We start from the raw sequence: 23,007 nt of genomic DNA, 5'->3' as shown, positions 1-23,007 counted from the left end.
GGGCACAGTGGAAAAGAAGTGTCACAATTTTTTTTTCTCAATGTCCTTGTGTAGTAGAACAAAATGTTAAGTTCCTTGATTCAGCCTATCCAAACAAAATTCCATGCTGCCCATCATCATTGTAAAATTCCTCTTCAGTATCAGCAACAGACGAAACATGAGTGGACCTAGGAAAGGAAATTTACTTCATGTTTTTCTCATGGGTTTTCCTGATAATAATTGCCTGTGTTTTCCCATTTACCCTTAGCTTCGTCAGACACCCTTCACCACCTCCATAGACACATCCTACAGAGATCACGGATCACACAAAATCTACAGAAACAGGAAATCAAACTTCCTGAGTCCACTACAAAACACAGAAACCTATTTCCTCTACATATCTCAAATTGGCAAAGCTCTGAAAGTGGATTCAGTGTGGAGCGGCTGTCGAAAAGACTAGAAGGACTGTGTCTCCTAATTTCACCTGAGCTTTCTTCCTTCAGACTACTGAGATGAAGGGAGCAGGGCTATTTGTCCTGCTTTCGAGTTTATGGATTGGGGGCTTTGGTCTTACCAACACCACGTATACTTGGACTACATCAGAGGATGCAAGCTCCCAGGAGAATATGGCCTCTGCTACAATTCCTCTAAATAAAGTGCTGCCAATCCCTCAGATCACGTCTGCTGAGATAGCCACAATTCCTGAGACAAGAACCTCTGAAGATAGTCTTCTAAAATCAACAGTGCCTCCCTCAGAGACAGGCGCACTTTCTGAGGGTGTAAGAAACCAAACTCTCACACCCACAGGGAAGACAGAAGGGGTGCTGAAGTTACAGACGCTTGCCCTCCCAACCAAACCTAGCCTCAAGTTCAGTCCAAGAGCAGAGTCAGTGGTCCTTTCCAACTCTACACTGAAATTTCTTCAGAGCTTTGCCAGAACGTCGAACCAACAGGCAATCTCTCCTGACTCGGTTGCAGGCGGTGTGGGAAATCGATCCCCACGGGAAACGTACCTCAGCAGAGGTGACAGCAGTGGAAGCCAGAAAACCAACAATCAAAAATCAAGCTTTGAAACAACTAGAGGAAAGTAAGAAACATTTTCTTTTTTTTCTTCTCCCTAACTATAAAGTCCACTGTCTCACTGTCAGAAAATGTTTTCATGGTCAAGATAAAATTCAATCACATTCCAATTAGATAAGGTAAATCAAGCATTACTTTATGTAATGGAGAAAAGATGAACAAAAAAATGCAGCAATTTTGTTTTAATTGAAGTGGTCAAAGTCACTTATAAAGGGGCTTTTACTGGAGTTATTCACTAACAGTGTAACTCCAGTGACTGTTAGTTGTTATTGTTAATTCAACTCAAGGGTATGTTGGTGGTGCTCAGAACTACACCCATCACATGAAAGGAAAAAGAACAATACAGTTGGGATGTGAACAGAACAGAACTTCATCCCATGGATTTTCCAGTGAAAATAATCTTAAATTATTCCTAGAGAAAAGTATCCACTGTACTTCGAGATTCTACAGCTCAGGGTCCTAGAAAGTCTGAGGCTTTCTTTTGCTAATCCTTTCCATCAAGTTCAAACCTTCTTACTCCTTATGTTATGTAATTGATAATGGTAGTAGAGTAAAGAAAACAGTTCCATCCCTTATGGACACAATGCTGATGCAAAGAAGCCTTGATAATGTCTTCCATATTTTCATTTGATCAGCAAATAATAATAGCAAACACTTTATGACATTTGTTCCTACTGTACTGCTCTGAGTGAATACACACACACACACACACACACACACACATATATATATATATATATATATAATCCTATCATTGAATCACTACCATAACTCCATGAAGAAGATTCTGTTATTTTTTTCTTTCCAGAGAAGTTAAATAATTTAACCAAGGTCACCTAAAAGTAAATCTTAGGGCAAAGATTCAAACCCTGGTTGGGTGGCTGAAGCGACATGGCCATCTACCCCTACATGATACTTCTTCAGCCAGTGCAGTCTGTTCTCCTAAGTGGGTAAATGAGAGTGACCAGTTTATATCCATGCCTATGAGCATTTAGAGGCTATCCTTTTCTTCCAGAATACAGCCCAGATCCTTACTCAGTTGGTCATACAATGCCATCCTTGATGTGGCTTCTGCCTACCTCCCCAGCCTCATCTTCTGTGACTTCCTGGCCAGTAAAATTTGTAGCTCTTGGGTCCACAATATGCTGTTTCCTAAACCTGTCTTTGTTCCCTGATCGTCCCTTTGGATAACATCTATTTCTTTTCTCACCATCTATTTCCTTTACCCCAATAGTAATAGCCCTCTCAGGGCTTCTCAGGAAGCCTTCTCAAGCTGGTAGGTGGCCCTTCTAACTTTGAGAGAGCTCTCCTTGAATTCTTCTATCACTGCACTTATAATAGTATATTACAATTAGAATGAACTTTGCAATCTCCTTTCTTACAGAGATGTATTTTGAGTGCTGGAAAAGTCTCTGACTTATAATAGGTACACAATAAATATTTAACAAACTGAATGTAAAATTTATAGATTAATATGTGAATATAAAGAAGAATCTTTCCCAAAGACATATTCTTATTTCTCTATGATGAAATCTGGATGATTCATTTTAGGTTTTTGTTGTTATTGTGTTTGGGTTTTTTGTTTGTTTGTTTGTTTGTTTTTTCCTTACTGCTCTTGCAATTTTATAGTGATTCTAAGTAAAAGTAATACCACCTCTTTCTATAGGATTTTTCTGGCAAATTTTTGTCTCATTTTGTACTTCCTCTTGTCCTAGTGCTGTAGAAACTCCTGGGTACACCAAAGCTGTGGTTTCCTATCTGGCAGAGTGGTTGTTGGTCAGTGACCAAGCACTTTGAAATAGGCAGGATAAAAAGAAGAAATTAGAATTAACATATTTGTGCATTGAGCAAATATTTGCTGAGAACATAAACTGTACTCAGCAGTGTGCTTGTGCTGAGGGTAAAATAGTGAACGAAACCTCCCACCTGTTCTGCCCCCACGGAGTCTCCAGTTCAGTGGGAAGGACATGGGGAGGTAAAACAGTGAATCACAAATGCTGATGGAGAATCCAAATGGTGATAAACCTTCTAAATGAAGCTTTTGAGAATTTGTAACAGAGTGAATGGACTACTCTGAAGGCCAGTAAGCTATCCCTGAAAGGAGGATATTAGGTGAAATTGAAATGAGGTATTGATAGACATCGATTGCCTACTTACCATCTCCCACAATCCCAACTCCTGCACCATCTCAGTAAATGCTTTGTTCCATAACTAGAAACACTTGATACCTCCTTGACATCTTTCTTTCCCTCCTAGCTTTTATCTAACCTATCACAAAGTCTTCCTAGTACTCCCTCCAGTATATCCTAAATCCCTCTCTACCTTTACTACACCATCCTTTGCTAGCAACCATTATCTACCCCCAGACTGCTACCTTGTCCACATGTTACCTCTCTCACCTCCTGTAATCCATGTCCCACACAAGTGAGGGATCCTATAACTTTTTAAAAAATAAATTTGACTAAATAAAACGTTAAAAAAGGGGGGGGCCCTGGGGGGCTCAGTCGGTTAAGCGTCCGACTTCAGCTCAGGTCACGATCTTGTGGTCCGTGAGTTCGAGCCCCACGTCGGGCTCTGGGCTGATGGCTCAGAGCCTGGAGCCTGCTTCCGATTCTGTGTCTCCCTCTCTCTCTGCCCCTTCCCCGTTCATGCTCTGTCTCTCTCTGTCTCAAAATTAAATAAAACGTTAAAATAAATAAATAAATAAATAAATAAATAAATAAATAAATAAATTTAACATATGTCATTGTGTATATTTAAGGTGTTTAAACTTTTAAATTGGGTTAATGTCTTTCATTTGATGTAAGACTTCATCTTTTGTGACACATTATTTTACATAGTAATAAGAAAGAAAAGTATGACATTTCTTAGAATGTTTAGGTTTACTTATCACATATATATGTCATATATATGTCATATTTATATGTCATATATATGTCATATATATGTAACATATATATGTCATATATATATATTTTTTTGCATACTGAAAATGAAAATGTAAATGAAATTGGTTAAGGTATTTCCAAGGCAATGGCAAAAACCACTGTCTTACAATAGTGACTGAATGATACCATTGCTTTTATTTTATTTTATTATATTATTATTTTTTATTTTAGAGAGGGGGCAGAAGGAAAGAGAGAGAGAGAGAGAGAGAGAGAGAGAGAATCTTAAGTAGGCCCCATATGTTCAGTGTAGAGCCTGATGAGTGGCTTAATCCCATGACCCTGGGATCATGCCCTGAGCTGAAACCAAAAGCTGGATGCTCAACTGACTGAGCCACCCAGGTGCCCCATGACTTTAAAATATGTTCTTGATTTCAGAGATACTGTCTTAAAATCTGTGATATTTAGCATTTTGCTCACATGCTGAAGATTACTCAGTAGCTTTCCATTCCATTTAGAATAAACTCCTAAATCCTCACCATGGCCTACAAGGTCTTGCTTGATACTCCCCCTATCTCTATGATCTCATCTTTCAGCACACTCCAAGTTCATTCAACATCATTTCTTCCAGTCACATTGGCCTTCTGTGTGGGTACTGAACTTGTCAAGTCAATTAGCATCTCAAGGAAACTTCCTGTTTGCTTGTGCTAGAATGCTCTCCTGTCGGTATAGAAAGATTTCTTTTCCTCCTGCAACTTCATCTTTAATGTCCCTCCTCAATGAGAACTCTGATTATCTAGTATAAATTTACCGTCCTTATTTTTTCACCCTTATTTTTTTTCACGGCATTTACCTGAAATGACTTGGTAAATTTCTGTAGGCAGTTATGTATTCTCTATCTTTTCATAAAAGAACATACATCCCATGAAAATAGAAACTTTGCCTTTCTTATTTACTATTGTATTTATTGCCCACAACAGTGCCAGGCACCTAGAAAGGAGCTCAACAAAACTCTGTGCAATAGGTAATTATTGGATGGATTTTGAGTTAAGGGCAGAGATTAAGACTAGAGATATAAATCTGGAAAATATAGGGGCGCCTGGGTGGCGCAGTCGGTTAAGCGTCCGACTTCAGCCAGGTCACGATCTCACGGTCCGTGAGTTTGAGCCCCGCGTCAGGCTCTGGGCTGATGGCTCAGAGCCTGGAGCCTGTTTCCGATTCTGTGTCTCCCTCTCTCTCTCTGCCCCTCCCCCGTTCATGCTCTGTCTCTCTCTGTCCCAAAAATAAATAAATGTTGAAAAAAAAATTTAAAAAAAAAATCTGGAAAATATAGAAATATGGATACTTGACTGAGGAGAGTTTTTTTGTTTTTGTTTGTTTGCTTTTGGGTGTTTTTGTTTGTTTGTTTTATTGAAAGGCAGGAGAGAATAAAGCAGAAACCAGGGCTAGTCAGAGAGTTTTCTACATTTTTTGTTTGTTATTTTATCTTATTTTGTATGCATAATGGTCATAAATATGGTAAAATGTTAATTAAAGTGGCATACAGGAAAAAAAAAGTTGAATACTGAACAAGAGGAACATTTTATTTGCTGAGTTTAATGATGTGTCTTTTAGAACTTTATTCTTTTATATAAGCTATGTAATTTGCTCGATGTACAAATAGGTAGCTTACTTTAAATGAATTATTATTTCTAATATAATGTCTAAAATGGTAAGTTCTACAAATCTTTCTCTAGACCACTTGTAAATAAAAATTTTAAACACCACATTTTAAAAAGTGATGTTTAAAATTACAAAAACTAACCATTAAATTAATTCTATCATAATATGCATTTTTCTGCTTATTTCTTTGAATTACGAGTAGGTTCTGGATATGAAAAGTCTGATCAATTAAATTTGTATGTTGTCTCAGTTCATTGAGACTGCTATACCAAAATAACACAGACTGGGTGGTTTATAAACAACAGAAATTTACTTCTCATAGTTCTGAAAACTGGGCGTCTGAGATCAGGTTGCCAGTATGAGCAAGTAAGAGCCCTTTTCTGGGTTTCCAGATTTCGATTTTGGGCCTCTTTAATAAGGGCAATAATCCCATCAAGAGGACACTGTCATCGCCCAACGGCCCCAGTCCCAATATTATCATGTTGGGCATTTGGATTTCAACATATAAATTTGAGGGAGACACAAACATTCAATCTATGTCGTGTGAAGTTTGCAAAGTTATTATCCAACCTAACAGCATCCAAAGGAAATTATTCTCACAAACTGTAAAATTCTCAAGAGAAACACACCATATGTTAAAGAAGATTTTTAAAAGTTCCTTGGGAAATTAATGCATCTCCTAGATTACTGCCAGTGAAAACTGATACTCAATATATTCTTTGTCTTAATTTTTTCTAATTAATCATCTCCTTTTTATCATTTCTTTGATATTTTCCTCACTAAATTACTACTGAATATATAAATACATCTCAAATTATACATGCTGGAATTTAACAACTGCTTATATAGTCTAGGTGATTAAATGAGAAATTTTTGTATTTCCACACATTTTAGTTTTTTCAGTATGAAAATATTACTTTAAACATTATTTAAGAGGAAATGCTACAAGAGTCCGTTTACAAAAGCAACTGGATTAAGTATGGAATAAAGCATCATAGCTTCTGTTTGCCTGCCTTTTCTGAGGCCTTCTGGTGTGCACACTGGGACAGCCTGACACCTACTGGAATAGAAACAGTTGACAATGTCCCTGAATGGCCTGAAGTCTCAGTGTGGGGAAAAGAAACAAAAAATAAAATAAAATGAGATAAAATAAAACAAATTTATGAAAAAGGTTATATTTAAGTACTTTTAAGAATTGTTACTTACATATGTATATATGTTGTACATTTCTAATTCAATGTATCTCTTAAAAATTTACTATCATTAGCTTTAAAAGTTAAAAAGCAGGTTGGATCAAAAAGCAAACTCCATATACAGTCCCAGGAATGGGGACCTATTCAGTTCATTCTCCTAAAATTTTACACTGAAAATATTGTATATATACAATAATTTGTGACTCTGAGGCCCTGTACCATAATCTATCATCAAAAACTCAATTATATTTATCGTAATGTGTCCACTGTGGAAGGCAAATTGATGATGCTTGACAAAAGGCTCTAATTGCAAACATTGGCATATAAAGAAAAGTTTCTTTTTAAAACCTAAATTAACCAGAAAATTAAAGTATCAGAATATCAGAAATTCCCCATGATCTGAGCTTTGTATGATTGCCTTTCAAAATTTGTTTTACATGATATTTTAATAAAACTAATACTTCTATCCAAGTTTAAATATTATGTAGAATTTTGAAAAAGATGGACTATATAAAGGTACTTCCACTAAAATAAAATGAATCACAAACATACATTTTGTTTGTTTGAAAATAAGTTATTTTCGGGGCGCCTGGGTGGCTCAGTCGGTTAAGCGTCAGACTTCGGCTCAGGTCACGATCTCACAGTCCGTGAGTTCGAGCCCCGCGTCAGGCTCTGTGCTGACTGCTCAGAGCCTGGAGCCTGTTTCAGATTCTGTGTCTCCCTTTCTCTCTGACCCTCCCCCGTTCATGCTCTGTCTCTCTCTGTCTCAAAAATAAATAAACATTAAAAAAAATTTTTTTAAAGAAAATAAGTTATTTTCTTAAGGAGATTAGTATCTAGATGAACGAACTTACCTTTGGACTAATAGCCAAAACTAAATATAAAAGTTTAATGATTTATTCGTGTGTGTTTTACATATAAAGAAACTTTTTACTAAATCTAAATACTTACCTTCAATTTCTATTGTTTCTTCTTTCATATTGTGTACATTTCCTTTGGAGAACTTTCTCATTGATGACTGGTGCTCTCATGTAGATGCTAGCCTCTCATATTAATAATCTGATAATGGTGTTCTTGTTATAGTTTGATTAAAAAAATAAAGACTTAATAACATTTGGGAAGTATTTATGTTATAATTTTTAAGACTGTAGAAACATTTTGAACAGATATATATCTATATATATATCTGTATATCAGTATATATAGATATATAATCTACTAATAGATGTCAGTATATATAGATATATAATCTAAGAGCTAAGCTTCATCATATGAAATGGATATAAATGATGATGATAATGTTCTGTAATGGCTTTCTGGAAATTATTTTGAACCGATATACATACGTAATTATATATACAGATATATACATATACATATATATATATACATATACATATATATATAATTGTGACTAAGATAAATTTATCAGGTCATTAAAGAAGTGAAAAAGGAGCCATGTCTCTCTATATAAGGCAAAATTGGAAGATATATAAATATATAAATAGATCTACAGATATCTATTCCCTTCATAAAAAAAATCCTACTAACTCTCTGACTCATTTAATCAGCAGCAGCAGCAAGGGTTAATTCATTTGGTCTCACAACCATCCTGTAAGATAGGTAATATTATTATACTTATTGTATATACAAAGAAGCCACATTTCATGAACAAGGTAATGGCTAATAGTTGTAGAGTCAAAATGTGTAAGGAGGCGGTCTGGCTTCAGCATAAGTCAACAATTACATAACATGCCTCTCTATTCAGGAAATTTTTTTCCTTATTATTTTGTTTCATTATGTAGGTATCCCAGCCCCTGCTCTTCCCCTTCCACTTCCTTCAGGGAAAACACAGAAACAAAACTCTGGACACAGAAATGCAATCTCTTTCAGGACACCTGGGTGGCTTAGTCAATTAAGCGTCTGACTCTGGAATTTGGTCAGTTCATGATCCTGCTGTTTGTGGGGTCGAGCCCAGCATCTGGCTCCATACTGACAGCACGAAGAGCCTGCTTGGGACTCTCCCTCTCCCTCTCTCTCTCTGCCCACCCCCCTCTCTCTAAAAATAGTACATAAACTTAAAAAGAAAGGGAAATTCAATATTCTCTTCCTTTGCCTGCATTTGTGGAGTAAAAGAGAATGAAAACCTTGTTCAGGCGGCCACCCTTCATCATCAGAAATGACCTTCCAAATCTGACTTACAGAGGTGGGAAAAGCATGTGTTTATGATGGCTGTGAAGCTGAAAGAAATGCTTTCTTTCCCTTCTCTTCCCTTTTCATCCATTCATATTGTAGCATGTGACAAAATCCCCTTCCTTTTAAAGTCTGAATAATATTCCATTGTAGATAGACAGATGATAGATAGATACATATATACCACATTTTGTTTTTCCATTCATCTGTCTGTAGGCCCATTGATTGTTTCCACCTTTTGGCTATTGTTATTCATGATATTTTAACGATGTTCTTAAATTAGGATAGTGCTCTAGGGAGAACATTTCCCCTGACTAGTGGTGTTATCTGAAATCTGTCCTCTTCTTACAAACTTAGAAACACATATTTATCCTCTGGAACTTAGTAATTAGACTATTGAACTAAATAAGGCTTTATTTGATATTTTCCTCCCTAATTATTGACACCAAAAATTTTAGGCTTGTTAGGATATATTCTTGCCTTTAAAATAAATTCCTTTTTACTAATTTATATGACAGAAAGAGATAGAAAGAGAAGGAGTTGGCTACATATGTTATTGAGTGGAGAAATGAGCAGGTTGGATTTACAAAAGTAGCAAATACTTGTCATTAAAAACACATGACTACTTTTGATATATTTAAAATATGTCTATTTCACTTATCACTGAATTTGGTGGGGATTTAATTGTTATGTATCTGAGGGGTTTAGTGTTGTTCAATGATGTACATAAATTCATAATTTTGCTGTTAGTAATGGTCACATTCAGTTCAGGTAGGTTTTTGTTGGGATGTATTTCCATACAATCATCATCCTATAATTAAAACAAACGTGTTCTTCATAAGATAAATGAGTGGCAGAATGAATGAATTATTCTCTTGTGAAGATTAATTAATATTTTTATCTATAAATTAAATCCCATGGGCAACTTAGCCCTTTCCCTGAAGCATTTATGAGTTCATTCATACATGTATATATTTTTATCATATGTAATTTTTAGTCATCTTTAGTCACAAGGTAAAGAATGATTCTCAAGTCAGGGGGGCATAGGTGGATGTTAGGTGAGGTGTGGGAAGCTGATATGAGAATTACAAAACAATCCTCTTTCTTTGAGAATGTTTTAATTTTCAGAGGTAGCCATGTCTGTCTTGCTTGGTTTCATTTTCCTCTTGTTCTTCTTTGAATTCCTAAATTCATCTCAATAAGGAGATGATAGAAAACAAAATCATAAAGGCCCCTCCATTCAGAAAGTCTCCCCAAACATAAATCTTCTCCAACTTCTTAGAAAAAAATTACATACCATTGGCAACTTCATGGTGGGGGCTTTATTGATGTCTCGTGAATATCCTCAGGACCTATTATTTTCATGCTATTGTGTCAACTCAAGCCACAGATTATCAGTATACAAGTTTAAACATTCAACCTCTTATGAATAGGATGGAAAGCAATTTATTAACCTGAGTTTTAAAGACTAGTATAAATGGACAATGTTAACTGGTAGATTGTTGCCTTTTATTTATTAAAGAAAATATTCATTGTGGTCATTATTTAAATAAATCCTTTTTTGCTTCAGTCCACTCTTGGTTCGGGATAAGAATGGATGTGATTGAGTCATGGTTTGGTCAGGATATGCTTCAAATGGCAAATCACGAGTTAATGAAAAAAATTTTTTTTAATTTTGTCTGTTTACTAGCTCCTTGAAAGACTAGGTTTCTAAAACATTCCAATCAAAAGTACAATAAATTGTTTATTTACAATGTTTCTCTTAATTCTTTACCCACAAGATTTCAAGTTGTGTAAGTCAAACTAGAATCCTTTCTCTACCTTCTAGTCTGTGTGGTCTGCAAGCTAGGCTGGTGTTCATAAATAACCAAAGCTTCCTGCTTTTCCCTAGAAGAAACCTTTACCTATTAACTTGGAAAATCCAAAGAATTGGGGCGCCTGGGTGCCTCGGTCTGTTGAGTGTCCAACTTCGGCTCAGGTTATGATCTCGCGGTTTGTGAGTTCGAGCCCTGCGTTGGGCTCTGTGCTGATAGCTCGGAGCCTGGAGCCTGTTTTGGATTCTGTGTCTCCTTCTCTCTCTGCCCCTTCCCCACTCATGCTCTGTCTCTCTCTGTCTCTCAAAAATGAATAAACTTTAAAAAAAAATTAAAAAGAAAAAAAAAGAAAAAGAAAACCCAAAGAATCAATACAAGCTTTTTTCAGTACATGTTGCCGCGCAAAAGAAACGGTGTTATTACCCTTAAAGAGAATCCCAAATGCAGTCTTCTATTTGTAGGGTTACGACCCCATGGAAAGCTAAACACTTCAAAGTAACTGCTCTCCATCCACCATAATCAGTCTGGAAAGGTAAAAAGGACTTCTAGATTTAAGCAAAATGTTTGTCTGGGATCATTACTTTTGCTTTTATACTGCCTGTCACTATTTTATCTTGCTTAATTTTCTAGTTTTAAACTTATGTTTTCCAATAATTTTGTTTTAAAGTTTCAATTTACATTTTTAACATCCCTTAATAAGCTTATTTCATCAGTAGCATAAACCTAATTATGAGTCACACCAGGGGCTCTTTTGCTGTGGATAGTTCTTTCAGTTTATACTGGATCAAAGATTTCTGGGCCATGAGCAATCTGCTGGTCTGCTTTTTGCCTGCTCAACTCTTTTAGTCATGAGATTGTTTTACTATTTAGAAATTTAAAAGATCTCTGCAGGCAATGCTGTGATTAATCCTCATAAGCGATATCTATATCTATCATCTATCTATTATCTATGTATGTATCTACTACCTATCTATTATATCTACCATTTTTTTTTTCCAAAGCCCGGTGTATGTATAGATGATGGTACTTTTTTCCTGCCTCATACACACAATCCTCAACCATTGTGCAGCCAGTGTTTATTGACAGACTATTTAACTGCTTCTGTTGAATTTAGTCATTCTCTGTATTTAGGATAGTCAGTGGATTTGCATAAGAAATCTAACCACATATATTTTAGACCACTTGAGTTTCTGTTCATTTATGTTTTAATATTTTTCCCTCTGTACTTAGTTTGGATGGTTTCTTGTGTTCTGCCTCCAAGTACATTGATGTTAATGTCTAGGGTCCCAATGTCTGTTAAACCCAATCTAGTTCATTTTTATTCATATCTTGTGTATTTTTGTTCTATTTAATGGGTTTTTTGAGATTTGCAATGAATTTATTCACTATGGTCATTTTGTCTTTTACAATCTCGAATAGGTTTAAATAGCTATTTTAGTCATTGTTTGCTAATTCAACATCTATGTCATCTCTGTTTTATTGTCTTTGTTCATTGGATTTTTACTCACGTATTGGTCCTAGATGCCTAGTTTTTGTTGTTGTTCATTTTTTTATGCTGGGCTGATATGTTATGAACAGATTTTGTTGCCTTCCATTTAAGAGCATTGACCTCTGTTCTGACATGGAGTTATTTATATCAAGGATTTTTTTTAAGGCTTTGTGAGAGTGTGTCTAGATTATCCTTACTCTCCTGGATGCAGTCTTTGTTAGGTTCAGACAAATGCTCAGATGTTTAATGAGAACTATTCTCTTTGGCTGGTCAGAATTCTCCACAACTGGGTAAAATCTGGAATCTCTGTTCAGCTTATAAAGCTTTCTAATAGTTGTTCACTGGTGGCCTTGGAAAAACTATGCTTTGCAAGCACTGCATGGTATTCAACCCAAGATTTAAGAGAAACCCTATGTTGACTTTTAAAATGGCATCTCTGGGAAAGGAGGGGAAGATGGCAGCATAGCAGGGCACTGGGCTCACCTCCTCCTGCTGATTGTTTAGATTCCACCCACAGCTGCCTAAATAACCCAGAAACCTGCCAGAAGACTAGCAGAGGACTCTCTGGAGCCAAGCATAGACAAGAGGCCCGCGGAAGAGGGTAGGAAGGGCAGAGAGGCGCCAAAACTCCAAAGGGAATCAGTTCCCCTCACCGAACTTGCTTATACTGTGCAAACGCCCAATGCTATACTTCTGTGGATCCATCCCTCCGACTGGCCTGCCTCCATCCTGATGCTGCAGGAACCCTCCTGCAGGGGACACCGACAGCAAAGCGAGCTGAGTCTGCCCCTCCTGCCCCTGTGCACCTTGCAGATCCACTCCAGCTAATACGCCAGATCCCATCGAAGCAGCACCACAAGCCTGGCAGTGTGTAAGTAGCCCAGACAAGGGCCACACCACTCCACAGTGAGTCCTGCCCCTGGGAGAGGGGAAGATAAGGTACACACCAGTCTGACTGTGGCCCCAGCGGCGGGCTGGAGGCAGACATCGGGTCTGGTTGTGGGCCCACTCACCAACACAAGTTACTTTGCACAGCACAGAGGAAGTGTCCTGCAGTTTGGAGCCACCTCAGAGACTACCCAAAATGATGAAACGGAAGAATTCTCCTCAAAACAAACTCCAGGAAGTAGCAACAACTAACAAATTGATCAAAACCGATTTACAATATAACAGAACAATATTTTACAATATAGTCATAAAATTAATTGCTGGGCTTGAAAAAGCATAGAGGACAGCAGAGAATCTATTGCTACAGAGATCAAGGGACTAAGAAATAGTCATGAGGAGCTAAAAATGCTATAAATGAGGTGCAAAATAAAATGGAGGTGGCCATAGACAGATTGAAGAAGCAGAGGAGAGAATAGGTGAATTAGAAAATACAATTATAGAAAAAGAGGAAGCTAAGAAAAAGACAGATAAAAAAGTCCAGGAGTACTAAGAGAACTAAATCCACACAACTAAGTGATGCAATCAAACAGAATGATATCTGTATCATAGGAATTTCAGAAGAAGAGACATAGAAAGGGGCTGAAGGTGTACTTGAAAAAATCATAGCTGAGAACTTCCCTGATCTGGGGAAGGAAGCAGGTATTAAAATCCAAGAGGCACAGAGAACTCCATTCAGACGTAACTTAAATCAATCTTCTGTACGATATATCATAGTGAAACTGGCAAAATACAAGGATAAAGAGAAAATTCTGAAAGCAGCTAGTAATACACACAATCTAACTTATAAAGGGAGACCCACAGGACTAGTGGCAGACCTAGCTACTGAAATTCAGCAGGCCAGAAAGGAATGGCAGATTTCTTCAATATGATGAACAGAAAAAATATGCAGCCAAGAATCCTTTATCCAGCAAGTCTGTCAATCAGAATAGAAGGAGAGATACAGGTCTTCCCAAACAAACAAAAACTGAAGGAATTCATTACCACTAAACCAGCCCTACAAGAGATCCTAAGGAGGATTCTGTGAGTGAAATGTAGAAAGGACCACAAAGTACCAGAGACATCACTACGAGCATGAAACCTACAGACATCACAATGACTCTAAACCCATATCTTTCATAGGGTATCATAGGGTATCAGAATGGATAAAAAAACAAGACCCGTCTATTTGGTGTCTACAAGAGACTCATTTTAGACCTGAGGACATCTTCAGATTGAAAGTGAGGGAATGGAGAACTATCTATCATACTACTGGAAGTCAAAAGAAAGCTGGAGTAGCCATATTTATATCAGACAAACTAGACTTTAAATTAAAGGCTGTAACAAGAGATGAAGAAGGGCATTATATAATAATTATAGGGTCTATACATCAGGAAGAGCTAACAATTATAAATGTCTATGTGTCAAATACGTGAGCCCCCAAATATATAAAACAATCACAAATATAAGTAACCTTATTGATAAGAATGTGGTAATTGCAGGGGACTTTAATACCCCACTTACAACAATGGGTAGATCATCTAAACACAGATGAATAAATAAACAAGGGCCCTGAATGATACATTGGATCAGATGGACTTGACAGATATATTTAGAACTCTGCATCCCAAAGCAACAGAATATACTTTCTTCTCAAGTGCACATGGAACATTCTCCAAGATAGATCACATACTGGGTCACAAAACAGCCCTTCATAAGTATACAAGAATTGAGATCATACCATGCACATTCAGACCACAATGCTGTGAAACTTGATTTCAGCCACAGGAAAAAGTCTGGAAACCTTCAAAGGAGGTTAAAGAACACCCTACTAAAGAATGAATGGGTCAACCAGGCAATTAGAGAAGAAATTAAAAAATATATGGAAACAAATGAAAATGAAAATACAACAATCCAAATGCTTTGGGAGGCAGTGAAGGTAGTCCTGAGAGGAAAATACATTGCAATCCAGGCCTATCTCAAGAAACAAGAAAAATCCCAAATACAAAATCTAACAGCACACCTAAAGGAAATAGAAGCAGAACAGCAAAGACACCCCAACCCCAGCAGAAGAAGAGAAATAATAAAGATCAGAGCAGAAATAAACAATATAGAATCTAAAAAAACTGTAGAGCAGATCAATGAAACCAAGAGTTGTTTTTTTGAAAAAATAAACAAAATTGATAAACCTCTAGCCAGGCTTCTCAAAAAAAAAGGGAGAGGACTGGAATAGATAAAATCATGAATGAAAATGGAATTGTTACAAACAATTCCTCAGAAATACAGGCAAATATCAGGGAATACTATGAAAGATTATATGCCAACAAACTGGACAACGTGGAAGGAATGGACAAATTCCTAAACATCCACAGACTTCCAAAACCCAAACAGGAAGAAATAGGAAATTTGAACAGACCCATAACCAGCAAAGAAATTGAATCCATTATCAAAAAACTCCCAACAAATAAGAGTCCAGGACCAGATGGCTTCCCAGAGGAATTCTACCAGACATTTAAAGCAGAGTTAATACCTATCCTTCTCAAGCTATTCCAAAAAATAGAAAGGGAAGGAAAAATTTCAGACTCATTCTATGAAGCCAGTATTACTTTGATTCCTAAACCAGAGACCCAGTAGAAAAAGAGAACTACAGGCCAATATCCCTGATGCATATGGATGCAAAAATTCTCAATAAGATACTAGCAAATCGAATTTAAAAAGAATTATTCACCCTGATCAAGTGGGATTCATTCCTGGGAGGCAGGGCTGGTTCAACATTCGCAAATTAATCAATGTGATACATCATATTAATAAAAGAAAATAAAAGAACCATATGATCCTGTCAATCGATGCAGAAAAAGCATCTGACAAAATTCAGCATCCTTTCTTAATAAAAACCCTCGAGAAAGTCGGGATAGAAGGAACATACTTAACCATCATAAAAGCCATTTCTGAAGAGCCCACAGCTAACATCATCCTCAATGGGGAAAAACTGAGAGCTTTCCTCCTGAGATCAGGAATACAACAGGGATGTCCATTCTCACTGCTGTTGTTTAACATAGTGTTGGAAGTGCTAGCATCAGCAACCAGACAACAAAAGGAAATCAAAGGCATCAAAATTGACAAAGATGAAGCCAACCTTTCACTTTTTGCAGATGACATGATACTATACATGGAAAACCCGATAGACTCCACCAAAAGTCTGCTAGAGCTGATACATGAGTTCAGCCAAGTCACAGGATACAAAATTAATGTACAGAAATCAGTCACATTCTTATACACTAATAATGAAGCAACAGAAAGACAAGTAAAGAAGCTGATCCCATTCACAATTGCACCAAGAGGCATAAAATACCTAGGAATAAACCTAACCAATGATGTAAAAGATATGTATGCTGAAAACTATAGAAAGTGTATGAAGGAAATTGAAGAAGATACAAAGAAATGGAAAAACATTCCATGCTCATGGATTGGAAGAATAAATATTGTTAAAATGTCAATACTACCCAAAGCAATCTACACATTCAATGCAATCCCAACCAAAATTGCACCAGCTTTCTTCTCGAAGCTAGAACAAGCAATCCTAAAATTTGTATGGAACCACAAAAGACCCCGAATAGCCAAAGTAATATTGAAGAAGAAGACCAAAGTGGAAGGCCTCACAATCCCAGACTTTAGTCTCTACTACAAATCATTAAGACAGCATGGTATTGGCACAAAAACAGATACATAGAACAATGGAATAGACTAGAGACTCCAGAACTGGACCCAAAAAAGTATGGCCAACCGATCTTTGACAAAGCAGGAAAGAACATCCAATGGAAAAAAGACAGTCTCTTTAATAATGGTGCTGGGAGAACTGGACAGCAACATGCAGAAGAATGAAACTAGACCACTTTCTTACACCATTCACAAAAATAAACTCAAAATAGATAAAGGACCTGAATGTGAGAGGAAATCATCAAAACCCTAGAGGAGAAAGCAGGAAAAGACCTCCCTGACCTCAGCTGCAGCAATTTCTTACTTGACCCATCTCCAACGGCAAGGGAATTAAAAGCAAAAATGAACTATTGGGACCTCATGAAGATAAAAAGTTTCTGCACTGCAAAGGAAACAATCAACAAAACTAAATGGCAACCAACGGAATGGGAAAAGATATTTGCAAATGACATATCAGACAAAGGGCTAGTATCCAAAATCTATAAAGAACTCACCAATTCCACACATCGGAAAACAAATAATCCAGTGAAGAAATGGGCAGAAAACATGGATAGACACTTCTCTAAAGAAGACATCCAGATGGCCAACAGGCACATGAAAAGATGCTCAACATCACTCCTCATCAGGGAAATACAAATCAAAACCACACTGAGATATCACCTCACGCCAGTCAGAGTGGCTAAAATGAACAAATCGTGAGACTATAGACGCTGGAGAGGATAGGAGAAACAGGAACCATTTTGCACTGTTGGTGGGAATGCAGACTGGTGCAGCCACTCTGGAAAAGAGTGTGGAGGTTCGTCAGAAAATCAAAAACAGATCTACCCTATGACCCAGCAATAGCACTGCCAGGAATTTGCTCAAGGGATACAGGAGTGCTGATGCATAGGGGCACTTGTACCCCAATGTTTATAGCAGCACTTTCAACAATAGATGAATTATGGAAAGAGCCTAAATGTCCATCAACTGCGAATGGATAAAAAAGATGTGTTTTATATATACAATGGAATGCTACTTGGCAATGAGAAAGAATGAAATCTGGCCATTTGTAGCAACGTGGACGGAACTGGAGAGTGCTATGCTAAGTGAAATAAGTCAGGCAGAGAAAGACAGATACCATATGTTTTCATCTTATGTGGATCCTGAGAAACTCAACTGAAGACCATGGGGGAGGGGAAGGGAAGGAAAAAAAAAGTTAGGGAGAGAGCCAAACCAGAAGAGACTCTTAAAAACTGAGAATAAACTGAGGGTTGATGGGGGGTGGGAAGGATGGGAGGGTGGGTGATGGTCATTGAGGAGGCACCTGTTGGGATGAGCACTGGATGTTTTATGGAAACCAATGTGACAATAAATTTCATATTAAAAAAATAAATAAAAAGAAAGAGAAAAACAAAACACAAAAAAATGGCATCTCTGTCATTCATCCTCATTTTATTCACTTTATCCACATATTCTAACCATCTCAGCAGCCCCAAACTCAGATCTCTGTTTCATTCACCCAGTGCTTTCTCTGTCTTTGGGGCCCACCCTTTTGTGATGCAGTTTGAAAATTGTTTGCAGGCAGAAAATTAGAGTCCGTATGGAATTCACATCATGTTGTCCCCTTTTCTCAAAAAATAATATCACTTAGTTGTCTGTTGTTCAACTTCTAAAAATTATTGCTTTATATAGCTTGTCCAGCTTTATAGATTTTTTTTTACCAAGGGAAAGTACATCTGATGCTCTGTTATGGCCAGAGCCAGAAATTTCTAAAATTCATATTTTTAGTTTATTACATAAACAATAGAATAAGCTTATTAAACTTGTATCAAATTAAGATTTGATTTAAAAGTGCATTGGGGCGCCTGGGTGGCGCAGTCAGTTAAGCGTCCAACTTCAGCCAGGTCACAATCTCGCGGTCCGTGAGTTCGAGCCCCGCGTCAGGCTCTGGGCTGATGGCTCAGAGCCTGGAGCCTGTTTCCCATTCTGTGTCTCCTTCTCTCTCTGCCCCTCCCCCGTTCATGCTCTGTCTCTATCCCAAAAATAAATAAACGTTGAAAAAAAAAATTAAAAAAAAAAAATAAAAGTGCACTAAATCTGTAGATTAACTTGAGGAGAATCGATGAATTTAAATTGACTCTTCCCATCCATTAATAGTATTTATTGGATTTTCTTTCAGGCTTTTCAATAAAGCTTAAAAGTTATATATATTAAGTCTTACACTTCTTTTGTTGGATTTAATAAAAATAATGGTATTTTTGCTGTTGTAAACAGTATCTTTTTAAAAATTTTTTTGGTACATTGAACTGTCTGTAACTGATCTTAACTATGTGGCCATACTTTTTATTAGTTATGAAAAATTTATATGAATTTTAACTACATAGCTGAACTCTTATAATCATTTGCATCTAGACTCATATTCTCTTTATTCACAATCATATCATCTGCTCCTAGTAACAGTTTTTTTTTCCTCTTTTTGATTATTACAGCATGTATTTTTTTGCTTTTGTCTTACTGCACATTGTTCACCAGAAGTAATGGGCCTAGTTTTGATTCTCCAATCTAAGTACTAATATTGATATTTGACACGGGTGCCTGGATGGCTCAGTTGGTTGAGCATTCAACTTCAGCCCAGGTCATGATCTCACAGCTTGTGAGTTCAAGCCCCGCATCAGGCTCTGTACTAACAGCTCAGAGCCTGGAAACTTCTTCTGATTCTGTGTCTCCCTCTCAGTCTCTCTCTGCCTCTCCCCTGCTCATGCTCTGTCTCTCCTGTCTCAAAAATAAATAAACATTAAAAAAATATATTGATATTTGACATAAGGGCAATCTTCTATTTTGACTTAGCTTACAACTGAACATACAGATTCTGGTTTTAAGTCTTATTTATTCTCAATTTACTTTGATCTTGTAGTGTTTCTTTACTTTTCATGTGTACAAAGTATCTACTCCATAATACTTGCAGCCGTAGACAGAGGTCTGTGAAAATAATTTTAAGGAAAAGAATTCTTTTTGACAATGATTTTTTTCTAACAAAAATTCTCTCTTCCTTAGGAATTGGTGTGCTTATGTACATACCAGATTATCACCCACAGTGATACTAGACAACCAAGTCACTTATCTTCCAAATGGGAGAGGGCCTTGTGGCTCAACCGGGAGATCCTGTCCTCAGAGGTATGTGATATTGTTTGAAAATAGCCACTGCTTGTGCTATATTCATGTATGTCCTGGAATATGTAGAGAAAGGTAATCATCCCAGGTACATACGTATAATAAGGTCAGAGTAGGGTCATTACATTAAATGAGATGCATGATCTTGGGTAAGTTAAAATGCAGATACTAATAATACATGCCTCATTGGGAGTTTTTAGAATATGTGAGACAATGCAGTAATAACCTTAGCCTACTGACAGAGTCTTCAATAAATGTTAATTCTCATGCTTATTTCCATTTTTACTATTACTATTATTTTTATTCTATAACCTGACCAATAATCCTCTTTTAATTCTTATGAAATTCATATACAGTTCTAAAATTTTATTGATAATTTCCCTTTCCTACCAGGTCAGAGAGAAGTCTGTAATTTGGCAAGCCACTAATTGAGATTATGCACAATAAAACGGCTAAGGAGGGCCTTTCTTTACATGTGTATTTTAATGATTCATGTTATTTAATTTTCATTTTTAAAAAAATCTACTTAGGACATTAAAAAATTGTCCTCAAATGTGGGGCTGAGTAATTGATAAGTGCTCTGAATTCGTACAGTCACAGTAGCTTATCTGAGAGTGTTTCAGAAGACCCTGAAATAAAAACTAAAATTATTATTCAGGCCATGATGGCTCATGTTATGCAAATTGTCATACAAATAACTCAGGCAATGAATCTGACACATTGCCAATCTGGAACAGTGCACAGTAAGGATTGCAAAATCAAGGTGTTTCTTACTCCCCAGAGGAATAGCTAAGGTTCATGGTCCAGAGAGCAAAGCACATCTTAGGGATTTAGGAGAGCTGAGCTCCAGTTCTGCTTTCAGTTTACTCCCTTTGTGGCAATTTCCTTGCCGACATGAGAAACAAAGAATGCATTGTTAACTCTTCAGTAATGAAAATATTACCACAGTAACCCCTATTATACTGCCCTTCTGAGTTCAAGGTGAGTTTTTTTCCTCTCTCTCTCTCTTTAAACAAATGCATATCTTTATTCTCATCTCTTATCTTTCTTTACCTTTGAATGAGTCTCTCCATTCATTCACTATTTCAGTATATATGCAATGTTTGTTACTTTTCTTTTATTATGCCTGAGCCACATATACCAGGGATCCAGTTTGCTAAAGCAGGGACATTTACTCCTATAATAATGCAACCAACTGTGTGGATTCATACTAATAAACTCTCAAGAGTCCTTTTCCAAACAGCTGTCCTTTCTATTTGGATTTAGCTATTGGACTGGAGATAGTTCACTGGACAGAGTTTTATTTACTGAATACAATTCACTGGAATAAACACAGACAAATGATTAGCCTATTTTTTTGAGATGGAAAGAATCTTACAGCTCATTTTAAAATTGAGGAACAACCTCACACATAGTGAATTACCCTTCACATCACAGCAAGTTTCCTAAAGCCCAGTCGGTTTACAATACATTTTCTTCCACATGATCAGGGTTTACCCATGAAATTGACCATTGTCTCCACAAAGCTGCATGGGACAAACTCTAGATAATAACAGTGGAGGCTAACCCATGCAGCATGGAGTAAAATCCCACCTGGATCACTTTTAGATACAAGACTTTGAGCAAGTTTTTTCATCTCTCTCTTCCTCAGGCTCCTCATCAGCACATCAGAATAATAATATTTTCCAAATAGAATAAAATTAAACAAGATAATATATACCCATTTTATAGACCTGCTTGATAAGTATTAGCTAAATATTAAGATCGTGTGGTAAGAATAAATATGACAAAATTGTATTTATGATTGACATTTACATATATAGCGCCTACAGTTCAGGACCATTCACCATTTCTATTGATTGCCGTGTTAAAATGTTATAACTTCTTGATTTCCCTCTTGCAGTTTCTTTTCCAAAATATTTTCTCATGTTCCCTGTCTCTCCCCCTCTCTTTCTCTCCTTCTCTTTACCCCATCTCTCTCTCTGAGATAAATACCATATGAGAGAAATAATAAAAATTAAGCTTTTAAAACTTGAGAAAAGAGAAAGTGCAGGTTAAAAATCATAGTGGTTACTATAATTTCAGTTAGATCATTGATACACGGTTTAAGTTGTTTGATGTTGATCTGAGAAAAAACAAGTCCTTTTAACTATAATGATATAAGGAATAATAAGAATTGAAATAAAATAAATTATCCTCATAAGCTGTTTAAAAATTAGAATTAAAATAATTTTTTTAAAGTTTATTTTATTTTTGAGAGAGACAGAGACAGTGCGAGTGGGGGAGGGGTAGAGAGAAAGGGAGACAGAGAATCCCAAGCAGGCTCCGTGCTGCCAGCCTAGAGCCGGATGAGGGACTCAAACCCATGAAACCATGAGATCATGACCTGAGCCAAAACCAGGAGTCCCGCGTTTAACGCACTGAGCCACCCAGGCACTCCTTAAAATAAGTTTTAGGGACACCTGGGTGGTTCAGTCAGTTGAGCTTCTGACTGTTTCAGGTCACGATCTTGCAGGGTTGTGGGTTGGAGCCTCGCATCGGGCTCTGTGCTGACAGCTCAGAGCCTGGAGCCTGCTTGGGATTCTGTGTCTCCTTGTCTCTTTGCCCCTCCCCTGCTCACACTCTGTTTGTCTCTCTCTCAAAAATAAATAAACGTTAAAAAAATTTTAAATAAGTTTTAACATTGCTTTAGTTAAAAGAATTATCAAGGGAAATGTTCTACTATGTGTAGAAGATGTAACGATAGGTATAAACTTAAAATCCCCAACAGCAGAAGTCTTGATACTTTTTAGAATGTATTTAAACAAATCTAAGTTTAACAATAATATTGATGATGAGGATTACAGTATTAACAATAATAGATACCATTTATTGAATGCTTATTATATTTGGGGCAATGTCTCCAATTAACAATCCCAACT

The 23,007-nt window shown here is 36.8% G+C and overlaps 1 protein-coding gene across 1 annotated transcript in view; it reads left to right on the top strand.

Moving 5' to 3' along the window:
• Positions 1–376: 376 nt before the first annotated feature.
• MMRN1 (multimerin 1) overlaps positions 377–23,007 on the top strand; it is a 65,740-nt gene continuing 43,109 nt past the window's right edge. The window contains exons 1-2 of the mRNA XM_040478459.1: positions 377–1,066; positions 19,970–20,089. Coding sequence (XP_040334393.1) covers positions 492–1,066; positions 19,970–20,089 — 695 coding nt within the window. The 5' untranslated portion in view covers positions 377–491. The remainder of the gene's footprint in view (positions 1,067–19,969; positions 20,090–23,007) is intronic.

The sequence above is a fragment of the Herpailurus yagouaroundi genome, unplaced genomic scaffold, assembly GCF_014898765.1.
Source record: "Herpailurus yagouaroundi ecotype Mexico unplaced genomic scaffold, PumYag 28, whole genome shotgun sequence".
Lineage (NCBI taxonomy): Eukaryota > Metazoa > Chordata > Mammalia > Carnivora > Felidae > Herpailurus > Herpailurus yagouaroundi.
Note: the sequence above shows the minus strand (reverse complement) of the source record. Positions and strands in the feature narration are given on the sequence as shown.